The sequence below is a fragment of the Bufo gargarizans genome, chromosome 9 (assembly GCF_014858855.1).
Source record: "Bufo gargarizans isolate SCDJY-AF-19 chromosome 9, ASM1485885v1, whole genome shotgun sequence".
Classification (NCBI taxonomy): Eukaryota; Metazoa; Chordata; class Amphibia; order Anura; family Bufonidae; genus Bufo; species Bufo gargarizans.
Window position 1 is genome coordinate 149,251,521 of NC_058088.1, and position 24,135 is coordinate 149,275,655.

At 43.2% G+C, this 24,135-nt stretch overlaps 1 protein-coding gene across 2 annotated transcripts in view; it reads left to right on the forward strand.

Annotated features, from left to right (window-relative positions):
- The window catches only part of LOC122919463 (diacylglycerol kinase eta-like), a 283,154-nt gene that overhangs the window by 72,199 nt on the left and 186,820 nt on the right, over positions 1–24,135 (forward strand). For both annotated transcript variants that reach the window (XM_044268513.1, XM_044268514.1), the window contains exon 2: positions 14,406–14,619. In XM_044268513.1, the coding sequence (XP_044124448.1) occupies positions 14,406–14,619 (214 nt within the window). The remainder of the gene's footprint in view (positions 1–14,405; positions 14,620–24,135) is intronic.

Genomic DNA, 24,135 nt, shown 5'->3' on the forward strand with positions numbered 1-24,135 from the left:
ATGTTGGACTGACTGTATAAGCAGAGGAAACCTGTGACCGATTTCTTGATGATGCAGACTGATAGAACTACTCCCCAGTGTAACTTTAACTGTTAATCAGTGGCAGCTCATGTGTGTTTCCTGTTATTTGTCAGTCGCGATGACTACGGGATGAATGATGTAAACGTAGTGGTGTAGAATCGTACTCACCAGATCTCACGGTCATCCGGAATGCAGCAGCCTGCCTGGAGTCCTAGATCCATGAAGGCTCCTGCATGTATAGTGCAATGAATGATGATGGAGGCAGCATGTCCGGTAAAAAAATCCCTTTATTGGGAACCGCTTATGTGAACAAACGCGTAAAAAAGGTTGTTACGTTTCGGCTAACGCATAGCCTTTATCAAACACAAAGTTTATAAACTATAAGCCACACCCACACTCACGGATGTGGCTAATTACACATAAACTTAATTACTCACTGTGTATCAAATGTGTGCATATATATATATATATACGCATTATCTATACAATCGTATTCACCGGTATGAAACATAAGATCTAGTCACGCACATACCTCCATGATACACGCTTCCAGTGCGTCCCTCGGCAGCCAGCGTGCATGTCCAGGGAGGAGGGGCCATACACTCACGTGTCCGTAGCTAGTCACATGATCACAGGCTAACACGCCCAAGTGATCACCAGTGACGCCGGATCTCCTCCCAATCCCCGCTCAGTCAGCGCATTGTTGCCAGGGACGTGCAGAGAGCCGCCCGCCCTCATCTATGCCGCCTGTAAAAGAATCCCATGCAAAAGCGCCAGCGTTCATAACAGAGGGGGGCCAGTTCCTCAGTCAGGTGGATCATGAGGCAGTGTTCACTAGAATGAAGCAAAGTGAACGTAAGTGCCTTTAAATTTAGGGAAAAAAACTGTTATCAATAAAAAAACACTATACAGATAACGTCACTAAGGTCCCCTATAAGTTCCCCACATGGAAATCCAGATTCATCCCAAAAGGCTGAAGTGCCCTCAATTTGAAGATCTACTTCAGCTCCTTTTTACGTAGGATCCGATCCCTATCACCCCCACGTCTCATTTTACCAACTGAATCTATGATTCGGAACCGAAGCTGGTTGACCGAGTGTTCACGTTCCACGAAATGTTTTGCCACAGGCTTGTCCACTTGGGCCCTTCTAATATTACTTTTATGGGAATTGATCCGTTCTCGGGCTTCCATTGTGGTCTCACCTATGTAGATGAGACCACATGGGCACTTGATCATATATACTACATCACTTGATCTACATGTTAAAAATTCCTTGATTTTGTAGGTTTTACCACTATGGGGATGGGCAAAGGTATCTCCTTTCACCATGTTGCCACAGTTGCAACAGCCAAGGCAAGGATAACATCCTAATTTCCTTGGCGCCAGATACCCCGGGCCATCACCCCGGGCCTCCCCAACCTCTGTCTTTACCAACTTATCGCGTAGGTTGGCACCTCTTTTGTACGCCATCATGGGGAAACTCCCAAATTCAACAATCGCGGGTAACCCTTTCTGTAGAATATGCCACTCCTTACGTATGATGCATGCTATGTCTCCACTATAGGCTCCTTACGTGGATACAAAAGGGATCCGTTTCTGGTTTTTATATGCACTTAAGTTCACTTTGCTTCATTCTAGTGAACGCTGCCTCATGATCCACCTAATTGAGGAACTGGCCCCCCTCTGTTATGATCGCTGGCGCTTTTGCATGGGATTCTTTCACAGGCGGCATAGATGAGGGCGGGTGGCTCTCTGCGCGTCCCTGGCAACAATGCGCTGACTGGGCGGGGATTGGGAGGAGATCCGGCGTCACTGGTGATCACTTGGGCGTGTTACCCTTTGATCATGTGACTAGCTACGGACACGTGAGTGTATGGCTCCTCCTCCCCGGACATGCGCGCTGGCTGCCGAGGGACGCGTTGCAAGCGTGCATCATGGAGGTGCGTGCTCGACTAGATCTTATGTTTCATATGGGTGAATACCATTGTATAGATAATGCGTATATATATGCACACATTTGAGACACAGTGAGTAATTAGGTTTATGTGTAATTGGCCACATCCGTGAGTGTGGGTGTGGCTTATAGTTTTTAAACAGGATCTTTTGGACAACACTTGGTGTTTGATAAAGGCTATGTGTTAGCCGAAACGTAACAACCTTTTTTACACGTTTGTTCACATAAGCGGTTCCCAATAAAGGGATTTTTTGTACCGGACATGCTGCCTCCATCATCATTCATTGGACTACAGGATGAATGATGTCATTCCACTCCTTCACATACTGGAGGGGATGCTTATAAACCTGACTGGCGAGGGGACAGGAGACTTGGCGCCTACATCTCATGGCCATCTGATCCCTGTGGAGGCGGAACTGGCACAGGAGGAGGACATAAACGCCCAGGAATTCTATATTCAACTAGGTGGTTTATCTGCCCAAGCAACAGGAGAGGAGCAGGAGGAGCATGAGGAGCTCGAGGGCGATGACAAAGATGACACAGATGACCCCAATAGACCATGGCAGTATACAGTGGAGATGGAGACAGGAAGTCTTTCTGAGTCCCTTGTGCAAATGGCAAGTTGCATGCTGAGTTGCTTGCGTAGTGACAGCCGCATTATCATCATTCAGCAGAAGGATGACTATTGGCTCTCCACAATTTTAGACCCTCGCTACCAGTCCAAAATGGGGGCCTTGTTTACACCTTCTGAGACAGATAAAAAACTCAGCTACTGTTGAGACATGATTTGTAGTCAGTTGGTTTCTGTCTACATGTGCCATCTCCCATCCTCATGAAAGCTTAACGGGGGAGACCCTCTGAGTTCGTGCTCCACTGCCATGACTCCTGGAGGAGAGGGGAGCAGGAGCAGCACAGCTCTATTACCAGTAACTTAAATCTTGAGTCTTGATGAGCACTTTTCTTCACCCACCATCTGAATAAACCACCCAGCATTAGCAGGACATGAACCAGCAGGTGGTGGCAAACTTGGAGTGCACCCTGTCACCCCAGATCCAAGATCCCCTGTACTACTGGGCAGCCAAACTTGAATTGTGGCCACAACTTGCCGTGTTTGCCCAGGGCAAGCTTTTCTGCCCGGCCAGTAGTATCAGAGCCGGTGTTTAGTTTATAAAGATGAATCAGGCCTTGATCAAGCAGGATTTCCCGACATTTGTACCTGAGACTAGTTCATTCTAGCAGTAATGATCTGACTCTAGTGTGCTGACACACCAGAACATTGTGACAAATGCCCACGTGTTGCTGCATTATTCTGATGCTGTCACCCTCCTGACAAATGCCTGCTGCCCCTACTGCCATCTGCCCCTACTGTGATCTGTCACCATCTTCGGCTGTTACTGACACTGCTGTTGCCCCCACCACTCCGTTCCAGGGCTACTATTGTGACTCTTCATGATATTGCCACCCTAACCACTCTGTTCCGGGGCCACTATTGTTACTCTTCATGCTGTTGCCACCCTCCCCACTCTGTTCCGGGTCTAGTATTGTAACTCTTTACTCATTGCCACCCAGGCTCAGCGCTATAATAAGGCAGACCAAGCGGCTGCCTTAGGGCGCAGAGATGCCGAGCCAAGGAGGGGGTGGAAAAATGAAACTTTTTTTAAAAATAAATCACTTGCACACCGCCGGCCGCCCGCTCGTGGCTGTTCTCCTCTGTGTGGTCCTGGTATCTTCTCTCTGGGCTACTGACAAGTTTGAGGACCTTTCCCACTCATCCAATCAGTGGCCGCAGCTGTGTCACGTGTCAGGCCAGTGATTTTCCGCTCAGACAATCACTGGCCTGACACGTGACACAGCTGCAGCCACTGATTGGCTGAGTAGGAAAGGTCCTCAAACTTGTTGAGAGCCCAAAGAGAAGATACCAGGACCACACAGAGGAAAAGGGGAGCTGCTGCAGATGGGACCAGGGCCAGGTGAGCATAATGTTTTTTACACATTAATAGAGGGGGAGGTGACATGGGAGGGGGGAAATGTGCAATGGAGGGGGGGGGGTGTGCCATGGAGGGAGAGAAATGTGACATGGGGGGTGATGTGACATGGAGGGTGAAATATGACATTGGGGGGGGGATTTGACATTATGCGGGTGAAATGTGATATCGAGGGGGAGAAATGTGACATGGAGGGGGAGAAATGTGACATTGAGAGGGTGAAATGTGACATGGAGGGGGAGAAATGTGACATGGAGGGGGAGAAATGTGACATGGGGGAGACATGTGACATGGGGGGAGAAATGTCACATTTCTCCCCTTCCATGTCACATTTCTCCCCTTCCATGTCACATTTCTCCCCTCAATGTCACATTTCTCCCCTCAATGTCACATTTCTCCCCTCAATGTCACATTTCTCCCCTCAATGTCACATTTCTCCCCCTCAATGTCACATTTCTCCCCCTTACTGCTGACACCCTCCCCACGTTCATGGGGCCACTTCTTGAATTTTGGGCCACTGCTTGGTTAAGCCAATGCCGATAAATTAGACCTGACGCTAACATTAACCTGTAAGTTCACACTTCTATTATTTGGTCAGTTATTTTCATGACTTATTGTGAGGCAAATTCAGGAGCCAAGCCTACTCTCAGATTAGGTATGATGAATATAGCTTCACCTGTTCCGTGGGCTTCACCTGCACCTTCTTTGGGCTGACAATAACCGATCAAATAAGTGAAGTGTGAACAAAGCCTAATAGTGACACACAGTCATTCTACATCTAACAGAAGGTATTCAAATGTGTTTGCACTGCCAAAACATGGATTAAACAAACCTTTTTTTTCTCCACTACTATTGGCACTGCTTCCATGTCCTTATTTTGTTCCACTAAAGAGTCATTGAGCAGCTGCGTTTTTTTTAAATTTTTATTTACAAAAGGATGCTGTATGCTTTTTCTTTTGTTTGGCTAGGGCTTAGCTAGAAATGTTGGTGGCCTGCACAAAGATGTGCGCATCCATATATGTGACCTGCCTGTCATTCATACGCACAGCAACTGTGTTGCTATCAGAAACTAGCTATGCATGTTGCTGTACTGCACCAGGAAGCATTCTCCCTAAAGCTTAACTGCAGACCGGAATAAACCTGATTCAATGCGCTTTGTGATTGATTAATTAATTCGGATCAAAGCAAATTTTTTGCAAAAGTTCAGCGAAGCGACTGAATCAATATTTTTAAAACTTTGCTTATCTCTAGTTATTACTCTTAAGAAATGCATCCAAGCCCCTCTTGAACTCTTATAGTATGTTAATCAACACAGTCTCCTCTGGCAGTGAGCTCCAGCTCCTCTTACACTATAGAACCTCTTTCGATGTTGGTGCTTTGTTTCCTCCAGACTAGGGTTGAGCGAACCCAAACTGTAAAGTTCGGGTTCATACTGAACTTTAGGATTTTTGGACGCCGGACTCGAACCTGAACTTTTCAGTAAAAGTTTGGGTTCGGTGTTCAGCGAGTTAATGGCGCTTTTTGAAAGGCTGCAGAGCAGCCAATCAACAAGCGTTTAACTTGTGTGCCCTTAGAAGCCATCACAGCCATGCCTACTAATGACATGGCTCTGATTGGCCAGTGCAGCATGTGACCCAGCTCCTATATAAGCGGGAGTCACGTAGTGCTGCACGTTACTCTGCTCTGATTAGTGTAGGTATACGATGCTGCTGCTGTGAGGGAGAGAATAGGACAGAATCTTTAATCTGAAGTGCTTGTTAACTTAGTGATCTACCGAGATTTTTGGATGCAGTGCACAATCTTTTTACCCTGCCCTGAGCCCAATGACCCAGAAAAATAACTTTTATTTGTCTGTTAGTTAGGTGGGTGGCAGCGGCTATTTTATGCAAGTTCTGTGCACCAGCACAGCATATGTGCATTTTAGTCAAATAGGAGCTTGAAAAATACTGCAATTATATTCTGGGTTTTAAAAAAATGACCCATTTTTGGCAAGACCCTACATCTGTGGCCTTTACAACATTTGTCTGTGTGCAATTTAAGCTTGAAATACTGCAATAATTTTCTGGGTTTAAAAAAAAAAAATTTGGCAATACCCTCCATCTGGGGCCTATGCCGCATTAGTCAGTGTGCAATTTAAGCTTGAAATACAGTAACAGGTTTCTGGGTTTTAAAAAACACCCTTTTTGGGCAAAATACAAAATTGTACAGCCCTTGTTGCATCTGTCAGTGTGAAATAGAAGCGTTAGATACTGCTGTCATATTCTGTTATTAAAAAAACCACCAATTTTTGGCAAAATACTAATTTTGCGGCATTTGCTTGTTAAATACAAGCTTGAAATAGTTCAATAATTTTCTAGGTTTTAAAAAACACCCATTTTTGGCAATACCCTCCATATGGGGCCTATGCCACATTCGTCAGTGTGCAATTTAAGCTTGAAATACAGCAATAATTTTCTGGGTTTTAAAAAAAACACCCTTTTTGGGCATTACCCTGCTGTCATATTCTGTTATTAAAAAAACACCCATTTTGGGCAAAAAACTAAACTTGTGGCCTTGGCTGCATCTGTCAGTGTGAAATACACACGTTAGATACTGTTGTTCTATTCTGTTATTAAAAAAACACCATTTTGGGCAAAATATTAAATTTGCAGCCTTTGCTGCATCTGTCCATGTGAGATACACGCTTGAAATACTGCAATAATATTCTGGGTTTTAAAAAAACACCCTTTTTGGGCGAAAGAATAAATTTGACAGCCCTTGTTGCATCTTTCAGCGTGAAATGCAAGCGTTAGATACTGCTGTCATATTCTGTTATTAAAAAAACACCCATTTTGGGCAAAATACTAAATTTGCGGCCTTGGCTGCATCTGTCAGTGTGAAATTCACGCTTTAGATACTGGTGTTCTATTCTGTTATTTAAAAAAACACCCATTTTGGGCAAAATACTAAATTTTACAGCCCTTGTTGCATCTGTCAGTGTGAAATACAAGCGTTAGATACTGCTGTCATATTCTGTTATTAAAAAAGCACCCATTTTGGGCAAAATACAAAATTTGCGGCCTTGGCTGTATTTGTCAGTGGGAAATACACGCGTTAGATACTGTTGTTCTATTATGTTATTTAAAAAAACACCAATTTTGGGCAAAATACAAAATTTGCAGACTTCGCTGCATCTGTCAGTGTGAGATACAAGCTTGAAATACTGCAATAATATTCTGTTATTAAAAAAACACCCATTTTGGGCAAAACGCTAAATTTGCAGCCTTTGCTGCATCTGTCACTGTGAGATACAAGCTTGAAATACTGCAATAATATTCTGGGTTTAAAAAAACACCCATTTTGGGCAAAAGACTAAATTTGCTGCCTTTGCTGCATCTGTCAGTGTGAGATACAAGCTTGAAATACTCCAATAATATTCTGGGTTTAAAAAAACACCCATTTTGGGCAAAATACTAAATTTGCAGTCTTTGCTGCATCTGTTAGCGTGAAATACACGCGTTAGATACCGTTGTTCTATTCTGTTATTAAACAAACACCCATTTTGGGCCAAATACTAAATTTGCGGCCTTGGCTGCATCTGTCAGTGTGAAATTCACGCTTTAGATACTGGTGTTCTATTCTGTTATTTAAAAAAACACCCATTTTGGGCAAAATACTAAATTTGCAGCCTTTGCTGCTTCTGTCAGTGTGAAATACAAGCTTGAAATACTGCAATAATATTCTGGGTTTAAAAAAAACACCCATTTTGGGCCAAATGCTAAATTTGCGGCCTTGGCTGCATCTGAAATACACATGTTAGATACTGGTGTTCTATTCTGTTATTAAAAAAACACCCATTTTGGGCAAGATCCCAAATTTGCGGAGAATGAGGGGAGTGTCGAATCAGGGACGTGGTGCTGCTGGTGGAGCTCCTGTTGCAGGGAGAGAACGTGGTCGAGTGCCAGCTACACGCACAAGTGAAACACCGTCCTCAGGTGCGAGTAGGCGACAGAACCTTCAGCGTTATTTGGTCGGGCCTAATGCGGCTCTACGAATGGTGAGGCCAGAACAAGTACAGGCGATAGTAGATTGGGTTGCTGACAGTGCCTCCAATTTCTTTACATTGTATCCAACCCAGTCTCCTGCTGAAAGATCAGAGTTGGCACCTGCAGCCGATGTCCATCAGTCTTTCACCTCACCCCCTTGCAAATCAGCCAAGCAGTCTGAGTCCCAAGTCATGCAGCAGTTTCTTCTGCTTTTTGATGACTCTGCTAGCAGGGTTTCCCAGGGCCATCCACATAGCCCTGCCCCAGAAGTGAAAGAGATTGAATACACCGATGCCCAACCACTTATGTTTCAGGATAAGTACATGGGAGGACCACCGCAGCACATCTCGTATGATGACAAAACACAGGTGCCAACTGCTGTGGCTTTTTGCAGTGTGCAGATTGACAAGGAGGGTGAAGACTGAGTGGAAGATGATGTGGAGGACGATGAGGTCCTCGACCCCACATGGAATCAAGGTCATGTGAGTGACCTGTGTAGTTCGGAAGAAGAGGCGGTGGTCGCACAGAGCCACCAGCACAGCAGAATAGGGAGCAGGGTGCAAAAGCGGAGTGGCCGTCCCCTAGACAGTACGCCTGCTACTGCCCACCACAGCAAGGGACCGAGCACACCGACGCCAGCTCCAAGGAGTTCCCTGGTGTGGCATTTCTTCAGACAATGTGCTGACGACATCAGAGCCTGAAGCGAGGCATAAACATTCTCAACCTGACCACAACCTGCATGACCAAGCATCTAAGTGCAAAGCTCCAGCTGCAGTGGAGTAGACAGCTCAAAAGCAAAGAAAGGTCTCTGGCTCCTCATGCTTCCTCTTCTGCTGCAGTTTCGGCCTCTTCATCCACCTCTGGAGTGACAGTGGCACCTGCCTCCCCGTAAACAGAGGATCTGCCAGCAATGCCACCACCAGGGTCACCAAGCACCTCCACAATGTCCCATGGAAGCGTTCAACTCTCTATCTCCCAAACACTGGAGCGAAAGAGGAAGTACCCTTCTACCCACCCGCAATCCCTGGCCCTGAATACCAGCATTTCAAAATTACTGGCCTTTGAAATGCTGTCATTCAGTCTGGTTGAGACAGAGAGTTTTAAAAGCCTTATGGCAGTGGCTGTCCCACAGTACGTCGTGCCCAGCCGCCACTACTTTTCCAGGCGAGCCATCCCTTCACTGCACAACCAAGTGGGGGACAAAATCAGGTGTGCACTGCACAACGCCATCTGTGGCAAGGTCCACCTAACTACGGATATGTGGACCAGTAAGCACGGTCAGGGACGTTATATCTCCCTAACAGCACACTGGGTAAAGGTGTGAGGTTTCTTAAAAATTACCCCGATATGTCAGAGCTCTACCTAGTAGACAGGTTAATAAATTTCACTAATTTGTCTGTTAGATAGTTGTGTGACATTCACCAATTTTTGGCTGTGATATACCCCTGCTTTTCCTAGTGGACAGATTAATAAATTTCACTAATTCGTCTGTTACATTGTCAGGTAAAATTCACCAAGTTTTGGCTGTGATATACCTCTGCTCTACCTAGTAGACAGGTTAATAAATTTCACTAATTTGTCTGTTACATTGTCGGGTAAAATTCACCAATTATTGGCCATTATATACCCCTGCTCTACCTAGTAGACAGGTTTCTAAATTTCACTAATTTTTCTGTTACATAGTTGGGTGACATTCACCAAATTTTGGCTGTGATATACCCCTGCCTTACCTTCTGGACAGTTTGCTAAATTTCACTAATTTGTCTGTTACATTGTCGGGTGAAATTCACCAATTTTTGGCAGTGATATACCCCTGTTCTACCTAGTGGACAAGGAAATACATTACACTAATTTGTCTGTTACATTGTTGGGTGACAAATGCTCATCTTTTGCGCTAGAAAGTAAATTTGCGGCTTACACTGCATTTTGGACAGTACGAATCAGGTAAGGCCAGAACAATTACTATCACGGAAGGTGTACAGAAAACTAGAAGACACAAAATGAAGATCCGACTGACTGGATCCAAAACTAAGGAACAAAAGGGAGAGCCCTATAAAAGACCTGGCTCTCTCCCCAACTGCTCAGCCTATGCAAAAATCTCAATGATAGATGATCGCATATCCTCGTACCTCGACTGTATAACACCTGAACACCCTATAATAGTGAGGGGACACGACCACAGGCTCCCTACACTTGATACGGAGGGAGTCAGGGTCACCTGGGATCCAGCAAACAGGAAAACACAAATGAATGAACAAAACTTATCTGTAGAAGACTCAGTAGTAGCATTCAGCATGCACACACTCCAGGAAGTTGTATAAACCGCAAAGTGATGCAGTATGGGAAGGGATTTAAAGGGATGCAATCAGTGCAACTACATGACAGCTGAGAGAGGCTAACGAGATGAGAAAACGAAAGCAAAACAAAAGGAACCTCAAGGAGGAGGTTCTGAAGAACGTCTGTCAGAGCTTCTCAGATGTCTGGTGGTGACAATTACAGACTATAGTAGATTGGGAGGCTGACAGTGCCTACAGTTCCTTCGCATTGTCTCCCACCCAGTCCTCTGCTGAAAGATCAGAGTTGGCACCTACAGCCCATTGCCATCTTTCTTTCAACTCACCCCCTTGCAAATCAGGCAAGCAGTCTGAGCCCCAAGTCATGCAGAAGTCTGTTATGCATTTTGATGACTCTGCTGGCAGGGTTTCCGTGGACCATACACATAGCCCTGCACCAGAAGTGGAAGAGATTGAGTGCACTGATGCCCAACCACTTATGCTTCAGGATAAGGACATTGGAAGACCACCGCAGCACGTCTCTGATGATGACAAAACACAGGTGCCTACTGCTACGGCTTTCTGCAGTATGCAGACCGACAAGGAGGGCAGGGGTAAAGAGTGGGTGGAAGATGATGTGGAGGATGATGAGATACAAACCCCTGCTCTGCATAGGTGACATGGACCTAATTTTTGTAAAATAGTCTGTTCAATTGGTGGGTGACATGAACACAGTTTTGCTGTGAATAAACCCCTGCTCTGCCTAGTTGAGAGGGCCCGAAAATTTTTTAAATCGGATGTTCCATTGGTGGGTGACATTAACCCATTTTTGCCGATGAAAAAACCCTGCTCTGCATAGGTGACAGGGACTCAAATTTGAAAAAATCGTCTTTATTTGGCCATTTCATTCGATCCTTCCTCTTTAATAACATTTCAGCTTGATCACATTGCAACCATTGACCTCTCTTGGATGTGGTATCCCTTTCTTACGCTCCCTCTCAGGCGTGGAACCCTGATTCACCGCTAACCGTGATCAACATGGTAGGCACAGAAAAGAACATTGAAAGTTGATAGAGAAGATATCCAATTGGATCGTTGACGTCACGGGGACGTGCGATCAGGCAGAAGTTATCTAGAGTCAACAAAGCGGTAGCAGGGCATCTCCTGTCTAACGTTTCCAAATCCAAAATACCCCAGTGACATTCACTATAATTTTTTATTAATCATTCCAATAACAGGGCATCTTAGGAATCCTGTATTGTTTATTATCGTCACTACCTCACTCCTTTCATTCGATCCTTCCGCTTTGATAACTTCTCCCACATTTCCGCTCGATCACATTTAATTTCATACATTGACCTCCCTTGGATGTGGTATCCCTTTCTCACGCTCCCTCTCCGGCGTGGAACCTTGATTGGCTGCTAACCATGCTCAACATGGTAGGCGCAAAAAAGAACATGGAAAGTTGATAGAGAAGATATCCATTTGGATTGTGGACATCACGGGGACGTGCGACATGGTGGAGCAGTATGTGTGCACACGCCTACACGTACTGACTGATGGGTCTGCCCCCTTCAACTTCTGGGTCTCCAAATCAGGCACATGGCCTGAGCTTGCCCTTTTCGCCTTGGAGGTGCTGGCCTGCCCTGCAGCCAGTGTATTGTCTGATCGTTTGTTTAGCACGGCTGGAGGGGGTTATCACAGGTTATATTTCCCAATGTTTTGGGGTCTACCCAAATTGAAACAATAAAAATAAAATAAAAATAAAAGAACAAAACCAAAAACCAGTGTTGGCTACCTCCTCCCCCTGCACCGCTGCTTTCACCTACACTGCCACATTCACCGCCTCCTCAACCTCCTACTCCATATGGACCTCGTCCTCCTAGATCAAGATTATTATTTCTTATTTTTATGTATTTTATGTTATTTTAAGTCTTTTCCCTATCCACATTTGTTTGCAGAGCACTTGCCATGCTTTTAACCACATTTTGATGCCATTTGCAGCCCTCTAGACCTTTCCATTACATTTTTAGAGCCATTTTAGTGCTCCAAAGTTCAGGTCCCCATTGACTTCAAGTCCTGAACTCAGACTTTCTTGTGAAGTTCGGCCGAACCCGTCGAACCCGAAAATCTAGGTGTCCGCTCAACTCTAATTTCAAATGCAAATAGCACACTTGAAATGAACTCTGGGCCTTTTATCTGCTCATTGTAATTGGGATAATTAGGAAATAACACACAGCTGGCCATAGAACAGCTGAGAAGCCAATAGGTCCCATTACTTTTGGTCCCTTAATAAGTGGGAGGCACATATGCAAACTGTTGTAATTCCTGCACCGTTCACCTGATTTGGATGTAAATACCCTCAAAATAAAGCTGAAAGTCTGCAGTTAAAGCACATCTTGTTCGTTTAATTTCAAATCCATTGTGGTGGTGTATAGAGCCAACAATGTTAGAATTGTGTCGATGTCCCAATATTTATGTACCTGGCTGTATGTCCTGGCCCCTCACACAGATAGTAATTACCTTGCTTCCTGGCACCCGCATCGCTTCTCATACCGGCACGGCTGCTGCTGCATTTCCCTAGAGGATCAGCCAATAGCAGGCCATTACGCGAACCAGCCTCCCTTGCATCACCCGCAGTACTAGGAAGGCTCGTCCCCGTTGCAGCCTGCTATTGGCTGTCCCCATTCCAACACATTTACATGTTTCCCTTTAAACCACTCAAGTGTTGCTTTAGAGGTGTGTTTGGGGTCATTGTCCTGCTGGAAGGTGAACCTCCATCCTAGCCTCAAATCACGCACAGAGCGGTGCAGGTTTTGCTCAAGAATATCCCTGTATTTAGAACCATCCATCTTTCCCTCAACTCTGACCAGTTTCCTAGTCCAGGCTGCTGAAAAACATCCCTACAGCATGATGCTGCCACCACCATGTTTCACTGTGGGGATGGTGTTCTTTGGGTGATGTGATGTGTTGGGTTTGCGTTTTCGTCGGTAGCCAAAAAGTTAAATTTTAGTCTCAACAGACCAGAGCACCTTACTCAATACATTTTGGGAGTCTCCCACATGTCTTTTCGCAAACTCACAATGTACCTTTTTGTTTTTAGCTGAAAGTAATGGCTTTCTTCTGGCCACTCTGCCATAAAGCCTAACTCTATGGAGCGTACGGCTTATTGTCGTCCTATGTACAGATACTCCAGTCTCTGCTGTGGAACTCTGCAGCTCCTCCAGGGTTACCTTAGGTCTCTGTGCTGCCTCTCTGATTAAGCGGCGGCGGCCGTCTCTTGGCAGGTTTGCTGTTGTTCCATGTTCTTTCCATTTGGTTATGATATATTTGATGGTGCTCTTGGGGATCATCAAAGATTTGGATATCTTTTTTTTTATAACATAACCCTGACTTGTACTTCTCAACAACATTGTCCCTTTACTTGTTTGGAGAGTTCCTTGGTCTTCATGGCAGTGTTTGGTTAGTGATGCCTCTTGCTTAGATGTTGCAGCCTCTGGAGCCATATGTAATGACAGATCATGTGACACTTAGATTGCACATAGGTGGACATCATTTCACTAATTATGTGACTTCTGAAGGTAATTGGTTGCACCAGAGCTGTATGGGCTTCCTAAAAAAGGGGGTGAATACATACGCACATGCCAATTTTCTGTTTTCTATTTCTAAACCATAGTTTTATTTATATATTTTTCTCATTTCACTTCACCAACTTAGATTATTGTGTTCTGATCCATCACATAAAATTCAGATAAACAAAACATTGAACTTAAGACTGTAATGTACCAAAATGCAAACAAAGTCAAGGAGGGTGAATACTTTTGCAAGGCACTGTAACTACTATTTGTGTGAGGGGCCTAGGCATGTGGGGGGCATTATAAAACTTGGATAACCCCTTTAAGGTTAATAGAAGCATGTAACAGAGGAGCAGTGCAGTGCAGAGCACTAGAAAAATATGCCCCAGAATTGTTATTTCATGAAGATAAGTGTTTGCTTAAATTCAGTACATATGGGAGCTGAAATGTCCTCTTTAAGGTTAATAGAAGCATGTATTAGCTGGAATCAATAAAATTCTTCTTGTACTCGCATAAATGTTATTATATTCTCTCTGATTCTTAAGATAATTTTAGCTATACTATATTATAGGTACAATTCAAGTTCTCACATCATGGCTCAGAAGCTGACTCCAGATGATTTGTTTCAAAGACCAACACGAGATTCAGTCTCATCACTTGACTCAGACAAGCTGCCTACAACAGAGACTACAGGAGAGGAATCTTCTGACAGTGAGGGCGAACAAGAGGGTATTTCCCACAAACTCATCCGTAAGGTGTCCACATCAGGACAAATTCGAAGTAAGGTAAGAAAATCTAGTAGTATGTAATTTGTTTGTACACAAAGTATGAGTAAGTTTATTAACCCCTTCAGTACCGAACCACCTTTCACCTTAAATCCCAGGACGATTTTTGCAAATCTGACATGTGTCACTCGTGGTAATAACTATGTGGTAATAACTTTGGAAAGCTTTTTTTTATCCAAGCCATTCTGAAAATGTTGATACATTGTACTTCATGTTAATGATCAATTTGAGTCAATATGTTTTACCTTTATTTATAAAAAAATCCCCAAATTTGAGAACATTTGGAAAAAAAAATTTTTTTTCAAATATGAATTTCTCTGCTTTTATGGAAAATAGTGATACCTCACAAAATAGTTATTACTTTACATTTTCCATATGTCTGATTTATGTTGGCATCATTTTGTAAATGTCATAAATTATTTTTAGGACATTAGAAGGGTTAGAATTTTAGAAGCAGTTTTTCAAGAATATTTGCAAAACATTTTAAAGCATCAATTCAGTTATGAAGTGATTTTGAAAGGCTTACGTAACGGAAACCACCCAATTTTAGAAAATACACCCCTCAAATTATTCAAAACTGGTGTTACAAACTTTGTTAAAATAAACCTCAATATACATTACTCTGATTCTGCTGTTTACAGAAAAACCTGATATGTGGTGGTAAACTGCTGTAGGGGCACTTGGCAGTGTTCAAAAAGTAAGGAGCGCATATGATTTTTGGAGGCAGATTTTGGGCACCATTTTGTATTTGAAGAGATCATGACGTACCCCTACAGTGGAAACCCTCAAAAGTTGACCATTTTGGAAACTACATCCCTCAAAGAATATATTAAGGGGTGCACTGAGCACTTTGACCCTGTAAGCATTTTACAGAATTTGGAAAAACTTGGCTGTGAAAATGAAAAGTTTAGTTTCTTCCAATAAAATGTTGCTTTAGCCCCAATTTTTTTATTTACACAAGGGGTAACAGGAGAAAAAGCACCCCATAATTTGTTACCCATTTTCTCCTAAATACGGCAACACCCCATATGTGGTGGTAAACTATTGTGGGGGTAAATGTCAGGGCTCAGAAAGGAAGGAACACCATACAACAGAGGAGATATACGGCTAACGCCAGCTTCTTTTCTCACCCCGCTTCTGCGGGTCACCTGTACATCCTTTGTGTTGCCTCGGAGCTATATTCCTCCTTCTGGCCGAACCATCTTCACTCTGTAGGTATTCCAACCTGGTTCCAGTATAGCATTTGGTTAGTCCCTCTACTTCACGTGCATGTCTGACAGTCAACTTCTCCAGAAGCAGATAGGCGACTTCTCCCAAAGTTTCTCAGTCTTTCTACTGGTCTTGCTCACTGCTCCCTCACCCAGGTGACCTAGTCTCGGCCGAGCTATTCCTTTACTTCACAAACCACCGGTCCAAAGACTCACAAACACTCAACAGGGAAGCTGGAGGAGGAGGGGAGGGTTGGAGGGTAGGAGGCGCGGCACATCCTGGGTCCTACGTCATGCCACACTCTAGCACATGAGCCTGCTAAATTTTTTAATATATGTGGAGGACCTGACTACATTCAGAGAATTCTTTACATAACTAGGGACAAATTTAAGATTCTTAAAATGTAACAATGCAGGGTAAATTCTAATAAAAGTGCATTCAGGCTTGAATCACAAGGGAGAAATATCTTCCTATATCTGTTGTTCTAATTCCTTTTGCATTATGTATAGTGTTGAGCGGATCCAAACTGCACCTGGACTGCGCTGTGCTGAACTGTACCCGGACCCGAACTTTGCCGCAATAGTTAGGGTTCGAGTTTGGTGTCCGGGCATTTAATAAAGCTTGTTGAAAGGCTTCAGGGCAGCCAATCAACAAGCTTTTAAGCTGTGGGCACTTAGAAGCAATCACAGCCTTGCCTAGTCATGGCATAGCTGTGATTGGCCGGTGCATCATGTGACCCAGCCTCTATACAAGCTGGATCACGTGTAATAACACCCATAAGCTCTGATGCAGGGACAGGAAGCAGGCAGCTGAAGTGAGGGAGAGTGTTAGGAATGTAATCTGGCTATTTATTCTGTGGGTGACATATACCCATTTTTGGTGTGAGGTACACCTGCACTGCATCCGTGACAGGGAAATGAATATAGTTAATCTGTCAGTTAGTTCGGTGGGTGACATATACCCATTTTTGGTGTGAGGTACACCTGCACTGCATATGTGACAGGGAAATGAATATAGTTAATCTGTCTGTTAGTTTGGTAAGTGACATATACCCATTTTTGGTGTGAGGTACACCTGCACTGCATCTGTGACAGGGAAATGAATATAGTTAATCTGTCTGTTAGTTTGGTAAGTGACATATACCCATTTTTGATGTGAGATACACCTGCACTGCATACGTGACAGGGAAATTAATATAGTTAATCTGTCTGTTAGTTTGGTGGGTGACATATACCCATTTTTGGTGTGAGGTGCACTTGCACTGCATCCGTGACAGGAGAATTAATATGGTTAATCTGTCTGTTAGTTCAGTGGGTGACAAATTTATAAAAAAATATATATATAAAGGAAAGAAATAACAGTGTTGGCTGCCTCCTCCTCCTCTACCGCTGCTTCCACCTACACCGCAACGTCCACCGCCTCCTCAACCTCCTACTCCACTTTGACCTCTGCCTCCTAGTTCAAGATTATTATTTTTAATTTTTCTTCTATTTTATGTTATTTTAAGTCATTTCCCGATCCTCGTTTGTTTGCAGGGCAATTGTCCTGCTCTTACCCCCATTTTACTTCCTTTTGCAGCCCGCTAGCCCTTACTACGACTATTTTACAGCCATTTTAGTGCACCAAAGTTCGGGTCCCCATTGATTTGAATGGGGTTCGGGTTTGGGTTCCAACCCGAACTTTGACCCGAAGTTCGGCCAAACCTGGCAAAATCAAACACCCCTAATTATGTCTATGTCTAATTTCCTCATAATGTGATGTTGGTTAAATGTTTTTCCTATTTTAGTAATATCACAAATGGGAATCCCTATCAGCTGCTGATCTTTAACAGAATCATACTTCTCAATGGCTTTACAGAGGAGAGTTAGGTACCTAGTTTTAAAGGAATTCTTTTAATCTAATTCTCTATTCTCTGTAAACTGATGCAGACAATTTAACCAGTTTGAGTGTAAATTAACATCCTGAGTAGGTGGCTGTATTATACAGCTGTCTGCCTGCCTTTTAATCCATTCCATTGTAAACACCACTGTAAGAGCTGCCCCTTTAATTCTGTCTTAGTACCAACCCAAGCAAATAATGCAAGAATGCAAGAGTTAAATACTCACACTTATGGATGAGGTTCTGTGCATGCTTCAAGGCCTCAAAAGTGCGGCTGCCCTTCTAGCACGGCTTTGTTGGACAGCCTATCACCCCTCTCTTTCCCTAACCACCGCTGGGCTCATACGGGCACCAGGCTTTTGCAGATTTCCTCACGAAGAGCAACCTCTTAATGGTTCTCACGAGGAGGCAGAACACTTCAGTTACCTTCAGAAGAAGTAGTACAGAATGCAGGAATGATTAATGCTTCTCACAATAGGACTCGGGGGGGCTGAATACAAATACACACCATACTTTTCAGATTTTTATTTATCCAAATGTTTCTAAACAGTGTACTGTATCATTTTCTTCTCACTTCACACATACTTGCTACTTTGTGTTGGACATAAAATCCCAATAAAATGCATTCAAGTTTGTGGGTGTATCGATCATTATATGCAGGCATGCTTACATGGATTATCACTGCCTAAAGAGAACTCTAAAAGGAAAATAAGAAATATTTTTAGGGTAATTTTTCTAACTGATGTAAAGTAGAACTGGCTTAGTTGTCCATAGCAACCAATCAGATATCACCTTTCATTTTCCAAATGAACTGTCGAAAATAAAAGTTGGAATCTGATTGGTTGGTATGGGCAACTAAGGCAGTTCTCCTTTATTCCAGGTGAACGCTGTACAATAAATAATAAATAAATAAAACCTGTTCCAAAAAGTGTAATATTGAACGATAACAAAATCATACGGACGTAGCCGAGCTACAATTGACTCTGATAACACATGGCTTAGTTATCTTGTGACACAAGCCATTGAAATCCATTGGAAAGTTAGTGTTTTTATTGATGTTCATTACTTAATGCGTAGCTCGGCTGCATCTGTAGGTACCCAAAAATGGTACTAGCAAAAAACAAGCCCACACACTAGACGATTGGCAGAAAAATAAAAAAATATTTGGCTTTCAGAAAATGGAGACATGATTTTTTTTTTGTAAAACTGAAACAAAAAATAAAAATAGACATTATTTTGAATCGTCATGTTGTTAACAACCTACTGTTTAAAAATAATGCTTGATCTATCCTGTCAGGTGAATGCTGTAAAAAAACTAAAATAAAAAATGGTCCCAGAACAGCTATTTTTTGTTATCTTACCTCACAAAAAGCATAATAACGTGTGATCAAAAATCTTATGTACCCCAAAATAGTACCAATAATATTGTTACCTTATCCCGTAGTATCCAAAGTAGGGTAACTTTTTAGGAGTTTCTACTGTAGGGGTGCAACATTGCAACTTTCCCCATTGAAATCTGCCCTCCAAAATCCATGTGTTGCTCCTTCCCTTCTGTGCCCTGCCATGTGCACATACAGCAGGTTATGACCACATATAGGGTGTTTCTGTAAACTGCAGAATCAAGGTAATAAATAGTGAGTTTTGTTTTGCTGTAAACCCTTGCTGCCTTACAGGAAAAATGGCTTAAAATTGAAAATTAGCTAAAAGAATTGAAATGTTTATCTATTTTCCTTTAAGTCTTGTGGAACACCTAAAGGGTTAACAAAGTTTGAATAACTTGAGGAGTGTAGTTTCTAAAATGGGTAATTTATGGGTGGTTTCTGTTATGTAATGATGCCAACATAAAGTAGAGATATGGGAAATGTAAAGTAATAACTATTTTATTCTCATGGTGCGGTGCTGTGCGGCAGCCATTGTTGCTCTGGTGCTGTGCTGGTGGGGCCCAGTGCCAGGGTGGCTCTGCCAGACAGCGGGGGCGTTGTTTGGCTGCTGGTTCCCCCTGCCTATAGGTGCAGTGCTGCAGGCGCCGGTGGTTGCCGCGCCAAATTTTGAATAGGTTACCACTTGAGTAGGCAACCTTGTCGTGGTGAGTTGGTCTATGCTTTTTGATCAAATTATTTACCAATGCCTCTTGTACAGTATGCAACATAGGGGTAGATACACTATAAATTGCGCTGAGAAGTGATGTTAATTATGCTGAGAAGCAGTTATTAAATAAAAGCATAGTATTAAGGATTTGCGATCCAGATTCACTCTTATATTTTACAATAACTATTTTATTATTACTTGGTATCACTATTTGTCTTAAAAGCAGAGAAATAAAAATTTTGAAAACTGCAATTTTTCCAAATTTGGGGGGAAAATTTTGGATTTTTTATAAATAAAGGTAAATTATATCAACTTCAAAGATATGGACTGTGTACAACTTTACCAATGTCATGATGTACAATGTGTCACGAGAAAACAGTCTCAGAATGGCTTGGATAAGTAATATTATTACCACATAAAGTGACACATACACTGCCAACAATGGCTCAGTCCTTAAAGTGGTTGTCCCATTAAAAATATTGTACACTTTTCAAATCAGCACCTGGATCTGAATACTTTTGTAATTGCATGTAATTAAAAAAGTTGTATAGCCACTGAGGTATTCAGAAAATTGTATCTTTATAGCGCCACCTGCTCTTTGTTCTTTTTCTTATTTCTTTGTCCGGCTGACTGAGATGGCCGCACATGCTCAGATTCACCCTTCATCTGCCTCCTGAGCTGTGATAGGAAGAGAGCTCCAGCAGAATGGTCACGCCGCCTTAGCTGCAGCAGAAAAAAACAGTCCGCTTGAGCTGCTAGATTGTTATGAATCTAGAAGAGCAATGAATGAGGAGATCTATGTAAATAATACTTTACTCAATTATTCTCTAAAAAAAAGTAGGGCAGGGCCCTTTAAAATCCATAAGGCATATACCCTCTGTCAGGATCAAGCTATAACATGTCGTCTAGGAAGGGAATGGGGTGAGCCCGATATGTGATGTGACTACTGCCCTACATGTCACGGTGGAATGTGTATTGTTAGTGCTTTGTGTGAATTGCCATGACACTTTCCTTCCACTCCTAGATCTGTTTGCTGACCTGTAGAATGTCCTATGGTGCTCAGGCTATCCATATTTATGCCATATTGCACCTAAAGAGATAATCTAAAGAGGCACAAAAAAGCGGTGTTTCACAATGGGCAGTTGCACCAGCTTGTCAAATGAGGAAGCCTGATTGCACAACCCCAAGTGTGAATATACGAGGATGCTGATGCCCACAGCATGAAAACACCACTGACAGCCAAGATATAGCTCCCACCGTGTGCTGCACAGTAGAGGTCACGCTCTACGCGTTTCTACAGATTGATCTGTGTCATCAGGAGCTGCCTGTTGTAGCAAGATTAGATGTTAAAAATGAGACCGCATCCACTGCTGATGGTGTCTGGCTCTGTTATGGCCGTGACAAATGGACAAACCCCCCACCACAGCCAATCATGCGAGGCTCTGAGTGTGGGGTTGCTATCATCCAGAATGGACAAGAGATAGTAAATTAAAAAGCGCTACAGTGCTGATGATCACTGAGGCGACCATTATTATCCCACAAATAGAAAGTGTAGTAGCACATGTGAACAAGTAAATGATGGTAAATCCACATGTTGATAGGAGGATGATAGCTGCCATCATACACCATTTGCCATTCACCATTTGCCTATACTCAGCTACAGGACAGCATGTGGAAATGTATAAGTAGATCCTAGTAGATTTGGGGACACGACCAAAAATTCTTCATGACACAACTTCAAAGATACGGACTGTGATAAATGTGCATGTAAATAACAATGGAGAGAGATAGGAGCCTGGGTCCTGTCATAAGGCTGATAAGCATATATAGCCATATATAGTCCATACTCCTGTGTTAGATAACCCATGTAAACCATGTAGGTATCTTATGCACTGGAGCATCAATTGACACAGGGAAGGAGAATACAGGCCCGATCCAGGCCCAATATATGCCCATCCTAGAGTGTGACATATATCCAAACCAGGGGCTTGCAAGGGGGGTCACTGAGTATGTAAGTGGTGGACACATGTGACATGAGTATGTGGGTGTCCACATTCCCCTAGATTGTGTGTGTGATCTGGTAGACCCCTTTCTGTGCACTGTATGTCTAATTGACTAGAGGGGTCTTCCTCCTAGTGAGGAACCAAGTAATCCTTCAGACTACCATAGAGCCGTATATGCCACATCACTAATAAAGTGTTGTGACCAGGGGCGTTGTTAGGTCAAAACATTCGGGGCTTGAGCCCCGGATGTTTTGTCCAGTGCCCTGTATGTTATGCTGGTAGCATTTTTTTTTATTTGGCTATTCCACGGCCCTTTAATATTGATTGGACCTGGGCAATCCACCACAAATCATCCCCCCACCCCCCCTTGTAGTTGTTCTGCTGATCTGCTACTTGCGGTCTGCGCAAGCATGAGTTCAGTTACTTTGGTGTGCAATCCTGTCCTGCAGCGTGTGATCCCTCAAGACCCACCACGGGAGGTCGCGGGTTCACGTGCCGCAGGGCGGGATTGTGCACCGAACTGACTGAACTCATGCCCACGCAGCCCGCAAGTAGCAGATCAGCGGAACAAGTACAAAGGGTGTGGGGGGATGATCTGTGGGGTTGCCCAGGGTCAACTTCCATCAATTTTAAAGGGCCCAAGCAAAGATTTCTGCAGTGGTGAGGAAATGAAACATAACAGATATTGGAAAGTTACCGAATGTTGTATTATATAATGACTGCAGTACTGCACTTCATTTGCGTAAACCAGAACACCCATTTAAGCATGCCTTTAATGTGCAATTTCAACACAGTGGGCTTGTGCCCCGGATGTTTTCAGACTCTAGCAACGCCCCTGGTTGTGACCAAGCCTGAGGATAATACTGGGATCATATCAGAGTGTACGGGGTAAACCTAATCCCAGAGCAAGTCTACAGGGGTATCAGACCCACCTAGCCAATAAAGCACGTATAAGAGGTCTGGTCATTAAGACCATGCAGTTTTATGGTTTTTAAACAAAATATCCTTTGTTTTTCCCTTCTCACTACCAGATTGTCCGCCTCAATGCCTTGGAATTTTAGAACATTGGGATTGTCATGATGGATAGATTTTACATGTCTCACAACTGGAGTGTCATTATATCCCCTAAATGTTGTCCAATACGGCGTTGGAATTTGCAAATTGTCTTGCCCATGTATTGACCCTCCTCGCCAACCTGGATGTGGAGGCACTATACAGCAGTATTCCACATACCACTGGCTGCGAGAAGGTTAGTCAGTTCTCGCAAGAAAGGGGGAAACATCTGCGCTCACATAATACATTTGTCATTTCTCTTCTTAAATTCATTCTGACACACAACTTGTTCCTATTTGACAAGACGTTCTTCCACCAGCTCATGGGGGCGGCAATGGGGAGTCCCTGTTCCCCCAGTTTAGCCTACCTCTACCTGGGCTGGTGGGAGATATGTGGTCTTCAGTGATGAATTCAGCATATGGTCCCAATCCATCATGCTCTGGCTCCGATTCATTGATGAAGCATAGAGTGTGACCACTACTGTGTAGCACACAGCGAGAGCTATATCTTGGCTGTCAGTGATGTTTTCACATTGTGGGTATCAGCATCTTCCTATAATCACACAGAGGTTTGTGTAATCATTGGAGTCTTACCCATTTGATACACTGGTGCAGCAGCCCATTGTAAAACACCGCTTTTATGTGTCTCTTTAGATTATCTCTTTAGGTGCAATAGGGCATAAATATGGATAGCCTGAGCACCATAGGACATTCTACAGGACAGCAAACAGATCTAGGAGTGGAGGGAAAGTGTCATGGCAATTCACACAAAGTGCTACCAATAAACATTCCATGACTTGTAGGGCACTGGTCACATCATATACTGGGCTCACCCCATTCCCTTCCTAGACTACATGTTATAGAGGATATCTTCCTTATGGATTTAAAGGGCCCTGCCCTACATTTTAGAGATAATTAATAACAAATTTATTATTTTCATTTTAGTGTTCTCTTTAGGCAGTGAATCCACTTTAAAGAGGTTCTCTGGGAATTAAAAACATAAAAATACTTAAATATTACTTTATTATAAATATATTCTCAAATACCTTTCATTATTTATAATGTCTTGTTTTGTCTGGGGAGCAATCATCAAGGGGAAAAAAATGGCCGCCGTCCCATTAGTTGACACAAAACCCTGCCCTGATCACACACCAGGACATATTACTTCACAACACTGAGGTGAAGACCTTCCTCATCTTCTCTGCTTGTCAGGGATTATGATCCTAAATACAGATGATAAGAACTTTGGCTGAATCTCTGGGGAATTTAGTTCATGAGAAAACATG